The sequence below is a fragment of the Chiloscyllium plagiosum genome, unplaced genomic scaffold (assembly GCF_037043375.1).
Source record: "Chiloscyllium plagiosum isolate Xiang-an unplaced genomic scaffold, Cpla_swu_hap1 HiC_scaffold_28, whole genome shotgun sequence".
In the NCBI taxonomy this organism is placed as follows: domain Eukaryota; kingdom Metazoa; phylum Chordata; class Chondrichthyes; order Orectolobiformes; family Hemiscylliidae; genus Chiloscyllium; species Chiloscyllium plagiosum.
In genome coordinates this window covers 25,363,208-25,381,961 of record NW_028270166.1, presented here as the reverse complement: position 1 = coordinate 25,381,961, position 18,754 = coordinate 25,363,208, and the positions used below count along the sequence as shown (strand labels likewise).

At 37.8% G+C, this 18,754-nt stretch overlaps 1 protein-coding gene across 8 annotated transcripts in view; it reads left to right on the top strand.

Moving 5' to 3' along the window:
- Nucleotides 1–18,754, top strand: part of LOC122565310 (protein unc-13 homolog A) — a 431,554-nt gene that overhangs the window by 83,087 nt on the left and 329,713 nt on the right. For all 8 annotated transcript variants that reach the window (XM_087976053.1, XM_087976052.1, XM_087976055.1 and 5 more), the window contains exon 2: nucleotides 17,430–17,459. Coding sequence is in view for 7 of the 8 variants with exons in the window: in XM_087976052.1 (XP_087832178.1) it covers nucleotides 17,430–17,459 (30 nt within the window). In the remaining variant the exon portion in view is untranslated. The remainder of the gene's footprint in view (nucleotides 1–17,429; nucleotides 17,460–18,754) is intronic.

Sequence of the window (18,754 nt, the reverse complement as noted above, 5' to 3'; positions counted from 1 at the left end):
TTAAGAAGATCTGGCACTTCTTCCTTAACCAACCTCCGACCAGGTTGTACATTCTGGTGCAGCTTTCTAGCCTCCATTGTGCTTTCCATTACCACTCCAACAAAATTCATTGGCTTATCCTGTTTTCCTACATCTGACTTCCCAGTGCTTTTCCGAACCCACCAACACTGAGTTTCATGTGGCCTACTATGTTGTAGTGAAAACACCGAAGATTCTCTTTTCCCTTCATGGGTTTCCTTTTTACCCTGTGATAAGTTATCTTTATGACCTTCAATGAGATCTACCTTTCCCTTTCCATGTGAGGATTTCTCTTTTCCCCAATTTCTGTCCCTCTTGGGTTGAGATTGAATTTGGAAGCCAAACATTTGATTTATGGACGAACTCATAATAATCAGCCATTTCAGCAACTAATCTTGCCATTAACTCTCTGCTCTTCAACATGAGTTCTCACTACTTCAAGAAATGAATTTTTGAACTCCTCCAAAATAATCATCTCTCTGAGTGTCATAGGTTTGCTGTATTGTTAATGTCCTTATCCACCTATCAAGATGAGTTTGAAAGGATCAAACAAAGTAAATGTAGATTTGATCAGGGTCCCTCCTTAGATTCCTGAAATGTCTGTAGGCTACTGGCAGAAGCTCATATGCACTTAAGATGGATTTCTTTACCACCTCATATACCCCAGATACTTCCTCTGATACTGATGTGGATACCCTACTAGCTCTACGTACAAGTTTTATTTGGATCAACAAAATCTGCATGGTGACTAGCCACTGCACTTGGTCAGCCACCTTTTTTCAAATGAGATGAAAAAGGCTTTCGCATCCTTCTCATCAAATTTAGGCATTTCCCCTGAATATACAAAACAGTTTCTCACCACACTTTTGGCTACCATGGGTTTGCTCAACCTCACTCTCTTCCTCACTAAGCTTACCTTCAGCCTTCATCTCTATTCTTTTAAGATGACTTTCCTGTTTCTGAAGTTCAATCTCCTGCTCTTTCTCCTGCTCTTTCTGTTTTTCTGAAATGATTTGTTCTTTTTCTCTTTGCTCTGCTTTTAATCATAATTCAAACCATTTCATTTCTATTGCTCTTGCCTTGTCTTTTGCCTCTAACTCAAACTGCTTCATTTTCAACTGAATTTTTGCCATCTCTAAGCATTCTGATGGCATTTCTAGCAAAGTTTAAATGGTGAGTCATTGCTGTAATTATATCTCCTTTCCTTCTGGAATGAGGCAGCTCTAACCCCACCTTGTCTGCTAATTCCAGCAGCTTGGCCTTATTCACCTTTTGTAAAACCGCCAAAGTCACTTCTTCCACCCCCAGAAAACTCTTAGTGACTGAAAGAACCATTGCTATCCCAAGCACTGTTTTTAAACCAACTGAAATCAACACCCAGAACGAAATACATTAACACCTGCCACTCACAGCCTTTGAGTCTAACAAACTTAATGCCAATTTAGAACCACAGAACAAATCCCAGATGAGCCCCTAATCTGTTAGGACCAGGTCAGACTCCTTCAAAACATTTCAAGAAAGTGACCCTAACTTTGCTCATTGTTTTAAGCAGGTGTATAGTAGGTATTCCAGAGTGATGCAGCTGGCCCAGTCACTTAGTTTTAAACAAAACAGAATTTTATTTGCAAGATTACTGAATGAAACACAAAAAAAAGAGAACAGAATACAGAATAACTTAACCTATCCGAGAGCCCAACAAACTATCCCAACTTAATGATGCTGTTCCAACTACTTGCACAATCCCCATAAACACCTGTTGGCACAGAAGGTAAAATCAAACATAGCATCTTACAGGAGAGCTGTCAGAGAGAGAAGATTAGCATGGACCTGCTTCTTTGGGTCCAGCAGTTTCAAAATTGATGGTTTGTGAAACCCAAACCAGGGAAAAGCTGAGCTGGGAGAACTGGCCACCCCCCTTTCATTGTACAGAAACTTAAAAGCTTATTCAAGTAGATCAACCTCAGACATTTTGGAACCTGTGTCTTTATGATCTCCTGGAAAAAAAAACAAGGACAACATAATCTTGTTAAAGGAGCAGCATCATCTCATATATACCCTTGTTACTCCTTTCACCCTCCCCTCCAACGTTAAAGTGATGAGCTCACTGATGTTATTCATTACTTTGTCTGAGATCATCAGATTGTTGGTCTCTCTTGCCTCCTTCCTTTCCACTAACTAGTCTGCCCATCTTCCTGTTATTTACTTAGCCTTGTACTCATTTGTTCCTTTTTTTTGATTTTTACCATCTTCCTTGAAGTTATTTCACTTTGTAGCTTAAAGTATGACGCATTCGGAATAAGGTAGATGAACTGATTGCAAATAAAGGTAAATGAATATGATCTCAAACGATTACAGAAACATGGTTACATGGAGATCAAAACTGGGAACTTAACATTGAAGGCTATTTGGAGAGGTAGGAGGGTGGAAAAGGTAGTGGGGTTAAGCACTCTTATCAAGAGATGGAATGAGGACAGTGAGAATGATCTAGGCTCAGTTGATGTAGAGTCTATTTGAGCAGGAGTTAAAAAAATGCAAATAAGGTGTTGGGAGGAGTAATTACAGAGCACTGTACAGTAGGCAGTCTGAAAAAGACTATAATTCCACAAATAATAGGAGCATCTTAAAAATGCACAATAATTATGGGTAACTTTAATCTTCATGTTGATTGGGTTAATAAACTTGGGAAGGATAGCCATGATGACAAATTCAAAGAATGTATTAGTTTGCTCGAGCAAAATGTCATCAAGCTAACCAGGGAGCAGGCTTTCTTGATCTGGTAATGGATAATGAGGCAGGTTTAATAAATGACCTCTGTGTAAAAGATTGTTGAGGAAGTAGTGATCATAACTTGATGATTTAATATTCAGTTTGAGAATGAAAGTCTCAGCTTTAAAACAACTGTGTTTGACTGTTGCTGATATTCCTACCAGAGAAGGAATAAACCTTGACCGTCTCTTTGGTAATAATAAGGGCAAGTGACTGAAGCGATAGTAGGGCAACATTTTGGGTGTAGTAATTATAATTCGATTAGTTTTAAAATAGTTAGGTAAAAGAATAAGCCTTCAATAAAAATTAAAGTTTTTAATTGGTGTAAGGCAAATTTTAATGGTATGAGACAAGAACTTTCAAAAATTAATTGGGTTAAATTGTTTACAGGTCAAGGGACATTTCATAAGTGGGAGGCTTTCAAAAGTGTGATAATGATAATGCAGAGTCATTATGTTACTGTTAGAGTGAAGGGTACAGATTAGAGAACAGTGGATTAATAAAGATATTGAGGTTCTTGTCAAGAATAAAACAGAATCATATATTAGATATTTTGCAGAAAACATAAAAATGAGGAGCAGGGGCAGGCCATCTGGCCCTTCGAGCCTGCTCCGCCATTCAATAAGATCATGGTTGAGCTTTTCGTGACCTGAGCTCCACTTACCCGTCCTCTCACCGAAACCCTTAATTCCTTCATTATTCAGAAAAAATCTGTCTTAGCATTAAAATCATTTACTGAAGTAGCATTCCAACTACTTCACTGGGTAGGGAATTCCATAGATTCACAACCCTCTGGGTGAAGAAGTTCCTTCTCAATTCAGTCCTATATTCTGCTCCCCCTAATTTTGAGGCTATGCCTTCTCATCCTAGTTTCACCTGCCAGTGGAAACATCCTCTCTATGTCAATCTTATCTATTCCTTTCATAATTTATGTTTCTGTAAGATTTTGCCACCCCCCCCCCCCCCCCCCCATTTTTCTAAATTTCAATGAATATAATCCACTCTACTCAGTCTGTCCTCATAAGGCAACCCCTCAACTCTGGAATCAACCTAGTGAACCTCCTCTAGTGCCAGTACATCCTTTCTCAAGTAAGGAGACCAAAATTGCATGCACTACTCCAGGTGTGGCCTTACCAGTACCCTGTACATCTGTAATATAACCTCACTGCTTTTTAAACTCAATCCGTTTAGCAATGAAGGACAAAATTCCATTTGCCTTCCTGATTACCTGTTGTACCTACCTTCTGTCGTTCATGTATAAGGACACCCAGGTCCCTCTGCATGTTGCAACTTTTTACCATTCAAGGTAATCCTTTTTACTCTTATTCCTACCAAAATGGATGACTTCACATTTATTAACATTGTATTCCATCTGCTAGACCTTTGCCCACTCACTTAATGTATCTATGTTTCTCTGCAAAGTTTCACAGTCCTCTGCACACTTTGTTCTATAACTTATCTTAGTGTTGTCTGCAAACTATGACACACTACACGTGCTACCCACCTCCAAATCATCTATGTAAATTGTGAATAATTGTGGTCACAACACTAATCCCTGAGGCACACCACTAGTTACTGGTTGCCAACCAGCACTCATTTATCCCCACTGTTTGCTTCCTGTTAGTTAACTAATCCTCTATCCATGCTAATACTTTACACGTAATTTCATGCATCTTTGTTTTCTGCAGCAGCCTCTTGTGTGGCACTTTGTCAAAGGTCTTTTGGAAGGCAAAAAGGCAGATTGTGAGGATGATACAAACAGTTTACAGAAAGATGTAATGTAAGTTGGCAAAAAGTTAGCAAAATGAGCATAATGTGGGAAAATGCAAATTTGTTCATTTTGGAAGCGAGATCAAAACAATATTATTTAGGTGGCAGAAAGTTGCAACACTAAGGCACTTTGGGTTACTTGTGCATGAAATGCAAAGCTAGCACACAGGTGCAGCAGTTAATCAGGAAGGCTAATGGAATTTTAGTCCTTAGTTTCTGGGGTTAGAAGTTTTTTTTCTGCAGCTGTACAAAGTGTTGGTGAGACCACATTTGGAGATATTGTGAGCAGTTTTGGTCCCCTTATTTCAGAAAAAAATCATTTCATTAGATGCAGTTCAGAGCAAGTTCACTCGGATTATCCCTGATATGGAAGGATGAGCAAAGGTTAAACAGGTTGGGAATTCATCACACTGGAGTTTAAAAAGATGAAGGGTGATCTCATTGAAACATTGGATTCTTAAAGGACTTGACAGGGTAAATGAGAGGATGTTTTCTCAGAGTCTAGGACCAGAGGGCATTGTCTGAAAGTAAAAAGGTGATAATTTATCATTGAGATGAGGAAGAATTTCTTTTGAGAGTTGAAAGTATTTGGAATTCCTTGCCACAGAAACCTGTGGGGGCAGAGTCTTTGTGTATATTTTAAGGCTAAGAGAGGTTCTTGATCAGCAGGGGAATCCAGTGTTACAAGAAAAGGCAAGGAAAGTTATGGGCGGCATGATTCACTGGTTAGCACTGCTGCCTCTCAGTACCACTGAACCAGGTTTGATTCCAGCCTTGGGCGACTATCTGTTGGAGTTGCACATTCTCCCTGTATCTTGTGAGTTTCCTTTGGGTGCTCTTGTTTTCTCCCACAATCCAAAGATGTGCATGTTAGGTGTATTGGCCATGATAAATTGCCCATAGTGTTCAGGGATGTGTAGGTTAGATGCATTAGTCGGGGTAAGTGTAGAGTAATAGGGTAGGGGAAAGGGTCTGAGTGGGATACTCTTCGGAGGGTCAGCGTGGACTTGTTATGCCAAATGGCCTGTTTCCACAATACAGGGATTCTATGAAAGTTAATGTGAAGAATATCAGATCAGCTGTGATCCTGTTGAATGGTGGAAGAGGCTTCAGAGGCTAAATGGCCCACTCATGTTTATAAATATCTTTTTAAGGTGTTATGAGTACATAATTCATAGCTTGGTTCCCTTTTTACCCCTGAAAAAAGATTGACGGGTGATCAAATGTAGATCTCTAAAATTTATAAAAGGTAGATTTATAAAAATTTATAAATATTGATAGAGTAAATAGAAAGACAGTCATAACAGAGGACATCAATATAAAATAGTCACAAACCACCCAATTAGGAAATTCTGAAGAAACATCTTCACCAAAGAGTAGTTAGAATCTGGAACTTGTTGCCATAGGGATTGACTGAAGCAAATGATTGAAGAGAAAAATACAGAAGGTGAGAGAGAGAGAGAGAGATGGGAATAGATGATCGCAATTATAGATTCAGTTGAGAAATGATGGGAGCAGGCTTGCTGGGACTCTAAAGGCTAGAAGTAACTCGTTGGACAAACACATGTTTCTATAGTATATACTCTAAATGATCTTACATAACGTTCATCAGTTTTTTATTGTTATTAAAATTCTTACACTATTAGTCACTTAAACATGATCATGAGATGGAAATGTGAAGCACAAGATAGAGTACGAACTAATCCCAGTTCTTGGAACACTGTGTTGTGGGTATGACATTTGTGAACAGTTGGCAGTAGAATTAAACAGTGAATCTATTAAATGTGTGGTTTACTGAAGCATCAGCTATACTTTGCTTCATTCTGCAGCTGATTATTTTCTTAACTGTTCATGAAAATTCCCTAAGTGGTAAAGAATCATGATGACTTTTTTTGTATAAAGGATACATTTATGATTCACATTGTATGTATTGTACATGGTGACCTTTTTCAGTGTACCCAAAACTATACATTTCACAGATTAACATTTACACCCCCGTCTCCACACAGTTGTTAATAAACAGTCAATTCCAGCATGTAATCTTTACACACTGCCTCCAGACATGATGTTACTAAGCAGAATTCTAGTGCAATAGGAATTTGTATAAAAGAAGCTGATTGAAATGCATCTCCTACCTTCCTTTCCTTTCAATGTTTCCCTTGTTAGATGGGATTTTCTCTGATTTTGTACACATTTTACATTTGAAAAGCTGGAGTGCATTATCTTTTAATTCACTGGCAGGCATGCATAGGTATTATCACTCACTAAACAAGATTTTGAATGATGACTGGTAAACATATTTCTGGGAAGTTGTGGGTGGAGACTTAAGGGAATATGATTCGCTGGAGAATTTCTATTTTGGAATGGTGAAATTTGATTATTTAAAAGATTTTTAACTTTTAAACACTTCTTACCAATAGATTTTGGTTTTACCCATTTCAATGACTACGTAGGCTATCCCACTGTGATATTACCCAAACCCCTTTTGTATTTTATTCACATTAGCACCTCCGTCTCTCTAATCATCTCCTTGTTTCTCTTCACCAAGATCATACCAAAGTTTGCCTGTACTGTCTCATTTCTGCTGGTATTTTAAAAATCATATAGTGCAGAAAGCAGCCACTGTTTAAAAGATCTATCCTATCCAGCCCTGTCATGCTACAATTATTTTAAAAATTCATGGGAAATCGGCATTGTGGCAAGACCATCATCTATTGCCCATCCCTAACTGACCTTGAGAATGTGATACCACCCTTTTTGAATAGCTACAAACCATATGGCACAGGTACACCCATAATGCTGCTAATCAGAAAACTCTAGGATTCTGACTCAGCAACATGTAGGAATGGTGAAATTGTTCCAAATGTGTGTGACTTGGCTGGGTAACTTGCTGGTTTTCATTGTGTCATTTGTCTACTGTCCTTGTGTTAGAGATCATGGCTGTGGAATTTACTGTTGAATGACTCTAGGTGAGTCTCTCCAATGCAGGTACTACAAGTGTACAGTGAAAGTCCATTTTAATGCGGTCAATGGCTTCAAAGCATTAGACTGCAATTTAACTGAACCGTGAATAGGTGATCCCATGTAGGAACAGAAAAGGAAGAAACATAAGCTGAGTAGGAAGTTGGACTGAGCAAGAAATTGGTTTGAATTGGGGCAAAGAAGGAGATGTGACTTGTGGATATGGGGGAATTGGATCTGAATCATGTCAGAGGTGGGGGGGGGTTGGTGGAGTCAAGTTGGATTGGGTCTGAGTGGAGCTGGATTCAGATGGAATTGGCATTGGTGGGAGTTGAGACCCTGTGAACCTGCCACTGTTCTAAGCAAATTTGTACCTTGTTTCAGGGTTTTGAGAATAGATGATACAAATGTCTGTCACTGTACTGTTTAAGGAGTAAGTGATAATGAAGGAGATGGGTGGGAAATTATTTGCGCAGATGTTTTTTCTTGGATGGTTTTGAGCTTTTGATGGAAAGACACTTTATCCATAAAAATGGAGAGTATTCTATCACATTCCTAACCAGTGTCTTGCAGATAATTAACAGGCTTTGAGAATTAAGAGTTATTTGCTCCAGCATTTTTTTCAATAAATTTGTACGATGGGGCTTCACTATCTGGTCCAGTATTTATTGTCCATGGGAAGATGCCTTCATGAACTGCTGAAGTCCATGTGGCTTAGATACACCCATAATGCTCTTGGGGAGGGAGTTCCAGGATTTTGACCCAGTGACTGTGAAGAAATGGCAATATATTTCCAGAACAGTGAGCGACTTGGAGGAAAACGTGCAGGAAGTGGTGATTTCCATTCATCTGAAATAAAGATTTTTTTTTAAAGCATGGGGCATTCTCCAACTAAAATATAATTAATTACTTTTACTGTTAGGAATTAAACACAAGACTTTTGTGAGTGAAAGCGAAAATGTGAAATAGGAGCAGAAGTGGATCATTTTCCCCCTTGAATCTGTTCTGCAATTTAATAAAATCATTTAATAAAGTAACACGATATCTGCATCCTTTTTGTTCCAATTTAGTTACCTGCACAACATTAAAAGGAATTAGAATTCAGTACAAAAAGGAAGTTGAAAGAATACACAGTTCTGAATCCTTTGGATGTCCTTGAGGCATAGGTTTTTAACCTGAAACCACAGTTGGTTATTTTTCTTGAACAAGGACCAGTAACAATTATTGCAATTATCTCTTGTCATCTGTTTTGACACTCTCTCTCTTTCAATTAGTGCTGTCAAACTCAGTAGTACTTGGGAGAGACCTCTCAGCCTGTGTCCAGTTCTGCATTCATAGTTCCATCTTCTTCCATCTTGGATGCCTCAAGGACATCCAAAGGATTCAGAACTGTGTATTCTTTCAACTTCCTTTTTGTACTGAATTCTAAATCCTTTTAACGTTGTGCAGGTAACTAAATTGGAATAAAAAGGATGCAGGTATCGTGTTATTTTATTAAATGATTGTATTAAATTGCAGAACAGATTCAAGGGGGCAAATGATCCACTTCTGCTCCTATTTCACATTTTCGCTTTCACTCACAAAAGTCTTGTAATTGATTCCACACAGTAAAAGTAATTAATTATATTTTAGTTGGAGAGTGCCTCATGTTTTTTAAAAAAAATCTTTATTTCATATGAATGGAAACCACCACTTCCTGTAATTTCTCCTCCAAATCACTCACCGTTCTGGAAATATATTGCCATTCCTTCACAGTCATTGGGTCAAAATCCTGGAACTCCTCCCCAAGAGCATTATGGGTGTATCTAAGGCACACGGACTCCAGCAGTTCATGAAGGCATCTTCCCATGGACAATAAATGCTGCACCAGACAGTGAAGCCCTACCATACAAATTTATTGAAAAAAATGCTGGAGCAAATAACTCTTAATTCTCAAAGCCTGTTAATTATCTGCAAGACATTGGTTAGGAATGTGATAGAATACACTCCACTTTTATGGATAGAGTGCCTTTCCATCAAAAGCTCAAAACCATCCAAGAAAAAACATCTGCGCAAACAATTTCCCATCCATGCCAAAAGAACCCCTTGGAATTGCTTTTATATTTCATGTCTGTTAATCTTGTTTTCAGGCTTGATAATTGAATATGAGATTTAATCTCAAACATAAAGATTCTCAATGTGTAAATCAAAATAAAAGATGAGAACCCTTTTTTGGGGTGTAGCTGACTGGATTCACTGCCCTTGTGGAAAACGTTAATTTCAGCCCTGGGTTTATTTGATCAAATCCACGTCAGTATGATGGAACTTGGTTAATGTGTATGAATTAGGTGATCCCTGTGACCATTTTTAAGACAGTACTTTTGTCCCTTTTTAAAATGATTCCAGTCCTTGAAGGCTCAGGTATTGAATAGCCAAAGGTGTTCCAAGATGTGCAGTTGGGATTATATATTATCTTGACTTTTGCCACTTAACAGTCCAATGTGACAACTGCCTGTCTTGCTGAATGCACATGTTCAGTATGTATTGACTTGCTTTTTGAAAATTACTATTGAATCCTCTTTTGTTGCTCCTTTTTAGGGAGCATATTTCAGATCAAATATTAATCTTGTCACCAATCCATTTTGTAAACTATACTCAATTATTTCTTTCAACTTTCTGCTAGTATATAAAAAAAATACTCCTTATTTATTCTCTCGTAACACTTCATGATATTTAATTTTCTACTGATTCACCCCTTAACCTTCTTTCTAGGAAAAATAATCTCAGCATTTCTATTCTTTCCACATAACAACATTTCCTTATCTCTGTTCCCATTTTGCTAATTTCCTCTCCTCCACCTCTATTAAGACATTTATATTCTAAAGCTTCAAAGGCTAGTAGAAATAGTGAAAGAAATGAGATGTGGACCAAGGAACAGTGTCTTTTTCACAACCTCAGTACATTGAATAATTCATCTCGATCCAATCTTAAGCTTCCAAATCTCTCTCAGCCTGCTGAGTGTTAAAGTCTACTGTTCTGTCCAGTATGATAACTGGGGTGCTGTTACTGGGATGCTTATGCTCAATTGCATATAAATCTAGGTTCTTACTGTTGACCACTAATAAGTAACGAAAATGAAATATGTATTATTGTGAACATTGGGCAATATTAGAGACTCGATGTGATGTGCTTTTGACCAGATTGATTTCCTTCTTGCACTGCTTACAATTACATCAGAAAAATTAGCAAATCATCAGAGAGCTATTGGTTTCTGTTTTAACTATACCCGGTGTCTTTAGACGAATTGATGTTGTAAACATATCGATCTTCCTGGCTTTTTCAGTTTGAAAGTTTACATACTTGCGTTCAATGAAGAGGTCAATTAGGTTATTTTATTTTAATATTTATTCAGTTGATTGATAGGAAGATAACTATTGTCATCTCTGCAGGTGAGCTCATGTATTGTTTTAGCTGTAACTGCCGTTGAGTTTCATCTGCATTTATTTATTCAAAACTGAACTGGGCCAGTTATATAAACACTGGCAATAAAGGTGGGTCAGAGACTGAGAATTCTGTAGCAAATTAACTCATCCCAAAACCTGTCTTCCATTTACAAGATACATATCAGGAATGTAATAGAATGCCCTCCTTTTCTCTGGGTGAGGGCTGCACCAGCAACATTCAAAAATCTTGACACCATCCTGGATGAAGGTTGCTTAATTAAGCCCCCACGTGTAGGATTTTAGGGTTCTCTTCAATTGTAAACACCAAATCAATTATGATTATAGACCGAATTTGATAGAATCAAAGTTTTACCAGTTTTGATTAGTTTCTAAGACTCGTTGTAAGTACAAATATGTTAAAGGTTTTACAGAATTCATTAAACCTATCATAAAGTAATAATTCTCAATAAAACACTTTTTCATTTGAGCAACTTTGGGATGCCAATTCATGATACTGATTTGACTTGGCACAAGTCTCAATCTCTTTTTTTTCTCTGAGGTTTTTCTTACTTCCTTCTTGTGCACCAAATTCCTAAGATTCACAATTTTTAAAACCCTTTTTGATGGGAACTCTTGTGTATGATTTGTGACATCCTTACTTTTTAATTGGCTTTTTAGTGTGGGAAAGTTCATGGTCAGTATTGGACTGGCTAGGTAGCATTTACTCAATTCCTGATTTGTTTTCTTGAAAGCCAGCTGTCATCTTATGGATATCATTTTCACTTGTCTCCTGATTCAGTATTTGACGTGCCAATAACTTTTGTAACAGCTTGTCCTTTTAGCTTACCAACTTCACAAATATTAACCAAGGTAACACAGCATCAAAGGACAACTGTGTATCTAGATAGAGTAGGAAATGTCACTTCCCAGTGATGATCCTACATTCCAAATGTGTCAGTTGATGTTTCTACAAGGATCAAAGTGACTACAATGTTTACTACAGAGAGTAAATCCAAAGGTATGTGCACACAAACGCGCACGTATACACCCATAGGCCTGTCAAATGCTTGAGCCATTTTAAGATTTAGATTTAAAAAAAGTCTTTGAGTAAAAACATTTATCCTTTTTTATATTATTAGCCTTAGCTTACATTTGATTAAACTATGAAACTGATCATAAAACCATAAACTAAAGAACTGACTTTTGACCTCTGCCATTTGTCTGAGACAATGGGAACTGTTTTACGACTAACTAAATTCGAACAAAACCTACTGAGACATGGTGACTTTTGGGTTAAACTGCTACCACTCATCTCTGCCTCTCTGATGAGAGAACAGCCCTGTGGTCTGGTAACATTGTGGCACTTTTGCTGTTATGTTATCTAGGTTTCATAAATATTTGGTTCTGGATGTAATTGAGTTTAGATGAACCTCTAATTTAAATCAGCTTAACTAATAAGTAAACTCTGTTCAATTGAGGAATGTTGAAAGTTCTCATTTGTAAATGCTATTATTGAAAATAAACTATTGTAATTATTAGTTATCTTATTTAAATCAGAAAATCTTTCAGCCACAGTTTTGGAGAAGTAGACTACTTGTTTCATACATTGTATCAATGTTGCTAAGTTATTTTGTGCTTCTGTTTTGATAAGTTTTTAAATTCATTTAAGACTGAAAAGATTTTGAGTTCATGCTCTTTTCAAAATGTATATATTATTATTGTAAACCCATAATAATTCTAGTACACTGATTATTGCAAACAGGTTTATTATTAATCCTGAGGAGCTTGCAACTCAGCATGATCAAAATACTAAAATTTGAAGCTTCTGGAGAAAAACAAATAAATACTCTAAACTTTGGAAATAGTACAATTTAGCAGAAATTGGAAAATAAAACTACAGTCTGTTCTTCTATAACATGTTTCTTAAGTGTAAATTGGTTTTAACATAGTCATAGAGTCATAGAGATGTACAGCATGGAAACAGACCCTTCGGTCCAACTTGTCCATGCCGACCAGATATCCCAACCCAATCTACTCCCACCTGCCAGCACCCGGCCCATATCCCTCCAAACCCTTTCTATTCATATACCCATCTAAATGCATCTTAAATGTTGCAATTGTACCAGCATCCACCACATTCTCTGGCAGCTCATTCCATACACTTACCATGTTTGAAGAATTTAGACTGTTATTTCTAGAACACAAACTTTCCTTACCTGTATTGGCTATAACTCATTTCTGGCCCCATGAGTTTAAATGGTGTGGCTATTGCACGATTTTCTTATAATGCAAGTTCGTACAAGAATGGAACAATTGCCTTAATTAGAACCAACTGTACTTCGTGCAGTAAAAGTTTGATTTAGCAATGCACAATGGTTCTGACATAATGCGATTGTTCCATTCTTGTACGATCTTGGAACATTCGCCTTAATTAGAACCAACTGTACTTCGTGCAGTAAAAGTTTGATTCAGCAATGCACAATGGTCCTGATATAATGCGATTGTTCCATTCTGTTATGATCTTGCGTTATAAGAAAATGCTGCCAAATGTGCTCCAGCAATTTTGTTTCAGATCTCCACCATGCACATATTTATTTTATAGTAATGTAATTACTGATTTAAATTTGAATAAGGCATCAGTGCTATGGGCATTTTGAATTTCTATTTGGAATTTTCAATTTATTTTATTGATTTGTACTCATTGTATTCAACTATAGGAATTCTATAAATGAAAGATTGTACCACTCTGTGAAACAACAGGATTAATCCGAATATGGGTAGCATTGCATATTTAACCTCCAAGAGGATGTCAACTTCACAAAAACCTTCCACCCTGATGTTAGGTTCACCTGAGCTATCTCGGATACCTCTCTCCCCTTCCTGGACCTCTCCGTCTCCATCTCCTGATCCATCTCAATAGTGCATTTGAATTTAATGTCCATAACTTCCACATCTACCTGGACTACAGCTCCACCTACCCCGCTCCTCCTGTAAAAATGCAGTCCCTTATTTCCAATTCCTCTGCCTCCGTCGTATCTGCTCCCAGGAGGAGCAATTGCATTCCAGGACATCCCAGATGGCCTCCTATTTCAAGAACTGCAGTTATCCTCCCACATGATCAACAATGCCGTCCAGCGCATCTCCTCTGCCTTCTGCCTTGGAGCCCTACCCCTCCACCCGCAACAAGGATAGAACCCTGCCCCAGTCATCAACTTCCACCCTTTTAATCTCTGGATACAGTGCATTATCTTCTACCCTTTCCACCACATACAATCAGACCCCAACACCAGAGATATATTTCCCTCCCCACCCCTATCAGCATTCCTCTGAGACCATTCCCTCCACGACTCCCTCATTAGGTCCACCCCCCCCCCCCCCCAACAACCCACTCTCCACTCTCAATACCTTCCCTTGCTACCGCAAGAGGTGTAAAACCTGCGCCCACACCTCCCCCTCACCTCCGTCCAAGGTCCCAAAGGATCTTTCACATCAGGCAGAGATTTTCCCGCACATCCAAACACCTTATCTACTGTCTGTTTATCTCAATGTGGTCTCCTCTACTTTGGGGAGGTGGGATGCCAACTCGTAGAGTGTTTCAGGGAACACCTCTGAAACATATGCACCAAACAGCCCCATTGCCCTGTGGCCGACCACTTCAACTCCCCCTTACACTCTGCTAAAGAATTGTTGCGAGCATCCTCCGCCAAATCCAAACCACATGATGACTGGAGGAAGAGCGCCTCATCTTCTGCCTTGTGACCCTCCAACCACATGGCATCAATGTCAACTTCACCAATTTCCTTATCTTCCCTCCCCCACCTTATCCCAGATCCAACCCTTCAACTCGACACTACTCTCTTGACCTGTCTTACCTGTCCATCTTCCTTCCCACATATCTGTTCCACCCTCCCCTCTGACCTATCACTATCACCCCCCCCACCTGCATCTACCTATCACTTTCCAGCCACCACCTGCCATCCCTCCACCCTCGCCCTCCTATTTATCTCTCAGCCCCCTTCTTCCTTCCATGCCCCCTTCCCCCCTCGCCCAGTCATTCTTGAAGAAGGGCTTATGCCTGAAATGTTGACTCTTCTGCTCCTTGGGTGCTGCCTGACCTGCCGTGCTTTTCCAACACTGCACTTTTCAATTTTAAAAAGCAAATCTAGTTACTGTTTATAGATGTTAATGATACTTAGCGATGTCCCTACTGTGTAAGCTGTGCAAATATGACATATGCTGGACAAGTGTAATTTAATCAGTTATTTCTAACCTTTAAACAAAATACCCAGTATTGTCAACGTTGCCAAGATTAGTTGTTAAAATAATAACTGCACTATGTAGGTAATTTAGCAAACAGATTGAAAAGGTTTTTCTAAAATCTGTCTCCTGAATTGCTGAAACGATATAGTGAAAAGTGTGCAATGAGTGGAGCTTTCCTGATTTACATCTTCCTGGTTCTTTATGCTGTTTTTGAATTATTCCTACTGACAGCTGACAGCTGACAAGTACATTTGACAGAGACTTTTAAATGGACTGTGCTGTTATGTGAGGAAGACATTTTCATGTATGAACTATATTTGCAGGCTTTCAAGTAAAGTCATTGTGGGGCAAAGGCAGCCGATCAAGATGCTTCAGTATTCTTAACTGATTGTACCTGCTTCAAAACAAAACACTCTTTTGTGTTTCCTTAACATTGAATATAATAATTTATTTCAAAAAATAGAGCCGAGTTCTGATGAAGTCACTGGACTCAAAACATTAACTTTATTCTCTTGCACAAATGCCAAACCTCCAGTAATTTCTGTTTTTGTTTCAGATCTCCAGCATGTACTGATCTGTGTTTTATAATTATGTAAATATTTATTTAAATTGGAATAAGGCTTCAGTGCTGTGGGCATTTTGAATTTCTATTTGAAATTTTCAATTTACTTTATTGATTGTACTCAATTGTGTTCAACTGTAGGAATTCTATAAATGAAAGCTTGTATTCTACTGTGAAACAACAGGATTAATCTGAATATGGGTAGCACGGAACATTTATTTCTTGAAGCCCATTTTTTAATATCTGTATGAGCACTATGTTTCATCATAAAGCTGTAATTCTATTCAGGTTACGGTGCTCCAAATTATAGGTGGTAATTTGTTTTGTTGATTGCAACAAAAGGGTACTCTGCCATTTTGTTTTGCAATTTGATGAAGGAGAACGAATCAATTATTCTGAATCTCTGATCAAAACAGCGAAAGTTTACAATACGCAAATTATGGGATCACAAAATCGGTGCTTTCTGAAGTTGCGAAAGGAAATTGAGTTTTTGCTTGTCTATTCTTGGTGACAATAAACGTTTCTGCTGGAAACTTTAGTCATAGCTGCTACCACTGCTTTTAGCAATTCTTTATTCACATCTTGAAGTAAAATAGAGAACATGAATTATACTGGAAATAGATGTGTGTTCGAGTTTATACTATATACTTTTTCAAGCTTGGGCATTAGTGTACTATTCTGCTAACGGACATGGCACTGTGTTTCATCACTGATAGGTGCATTATTGCAACAAACACAAAATTCCAATGAGCCTTCTATCAATAAATTGTTACATTCATAACAGCAATAAAACTGTCATCCTCCTGAAAGCAAATTAGTGTGATTGTGCTCAATCAACAATTTCAGAAATATTCATTAGAATTGTGAGTTTGTATTCTTAAAGTGTTTAAAACATCAGTGTTTCAAAATGGGAATTAGACATGGAAGGTATTAGTAGAAGAGTTGAGGAAGTGAGTGAAGGCGAAAGTGATGAATTTTGAAGAAGTTTTTGAGACTGAGTCCAAATGTAGAAAGAAGTAGACATTTAGAAAGAGAATCCTAGACTACAAGAGTAAAATGGAATGCTCCTATTGCAAACCTTGGGCAGAATGAATTCCCAAATGCCCCTTGATTGGGCATTCTCTGTCATATGGAGGGATGATGTGCAGCAAGGGCTGTTCCTGCTTAAGGACCCACTCCACATTCTCCATCCCCTCACACAGTAGCCCGTATCCCCTTGTTGGGATCAGCTACCTGACTGACATTTAAGAATCTGCTTCACTCTTCACCGATGCTGCTAAGTCTGCTGAGTTCCTCCAGCATTTTACTTTTATTTGACATTTAATTTGTCAGGGATCCTGAAAATGATTGTCGTGTGATTTCTGCCAGCTCTGTACAGCTGTTGCAACCATTAAGTTCAGCCCTTCATTTACGTGTGGAATTTATTTTGATGTAATTCTATTAATACCTAAACAAAATTATTATTCCAAATTAGTCAAAAACATTTTTTGACTGCCTAGCAGTAGCTATACTTGTGAAGTAAGGATCAGAATTAAGGACACAATATTGTAAACTTGGTTCTATGAACTCCATCTCGGAGTGTGCATGATCATTGAATTATTCTGAATACTTACTGCAGTGACTGAAGTTAAACTTCAAATAGAATATAATTCTTTTTCTTCTTTTTTCAGTTAAGAAAGCAAAACTTGATGGACCACAAGGTAAGTTTTTGTTTTACCTAATTCGTCTGGGGAATTTTTAACTAGTCATGTTCATAGTATTTGAGTCTTCATAAATTAATAATGAATATTTCAGTAAAAGAACATTTTTTCTTGGTAGTTTTGACCACAAGTTGACAAGATAGGTGGAGATTATGGAGGTGACAATAATGCCAGTACTAGGTTCTGTTATCGCTATCAATTTTAGATCATTGTTAACAATTGACAGTGTCTTTTGTGTATGTTATAGATACAGTTTACTGATGTAGTTGGATTGGAGAAACTGTGTGCACCAAGTATAATTGGGTACAATTTAACTTCTAGCTGAAAGACCTAAGTAAATTATAATTATAGACTGGTCATTTTGGCTTGATCTAAAAGCTGGTCCTGATTATTTACAAGTTGAAAAGTGTGATGCTTGAAAAGTACAGCAGGTCAGAGGCAGCATCAGAGGAGCAGGAGAATTGACATTTTGGGCATAAGCCTTTCATCAGGAGTGTTCTCCTGTTCATCAGATGCTGCCTGACCTGCTGTGCTTTTCCAGCACCACACTTTTCGACTCTGATCTCCAGCATCTGCAGTACTCACTCTCCTGATTATTTACAAGACTCATTCTGGACGAGTATGGTTTCATGCATTTTATGAAATTGATTACATTTATCATAACCAATACACGAGAACTAATGCTCGATAAACGCAGTAGTTTTCACTGCATCTACTTCAGGATGCTAATTGCCTGGGCTCGAATGTCATCTTCTGTTCTATTGGCTGAAGTTCTTTCTTGTGCATCAAACTACCATAAATGAATGAATATTAACTCTTTCTAACCACTATTCCCTATGCATGTGCAGAGGCCTTTTGCACTCTATTTGGTATGTAAGTGCTTTAATTCATTCACATAGGCCTGTTACATGCTTTGTTACAAAATGAAACCAATTAAAGAACATAAAACAATGACCTTACTTTTTATTTGGGCCTATTTGCTTCCTTCTTGATGGAATCATTTCACAACTAACCACAGTAAAACTAAATATACTTTAATTTCTCAATCACTAATCAAATCAAAATTTTTAATTATTGGAAAAGAGCTCAATGCTACTATTGAGAAAAATTAGACAGGCATTTTATACAGAGTTCATGTGAATAACACAAAGCAATGTTGCTCCTTACTTTGCTCATATAAAAAAAATGTTGTTTTCCTTTTACATGTGATAACATGTGAAGGTACAGTTCTACATGTGTTGAAAGCTATTTTTTATTTTTAAAGGATGATTCTTATTGTATAATTGTAAAGTGTT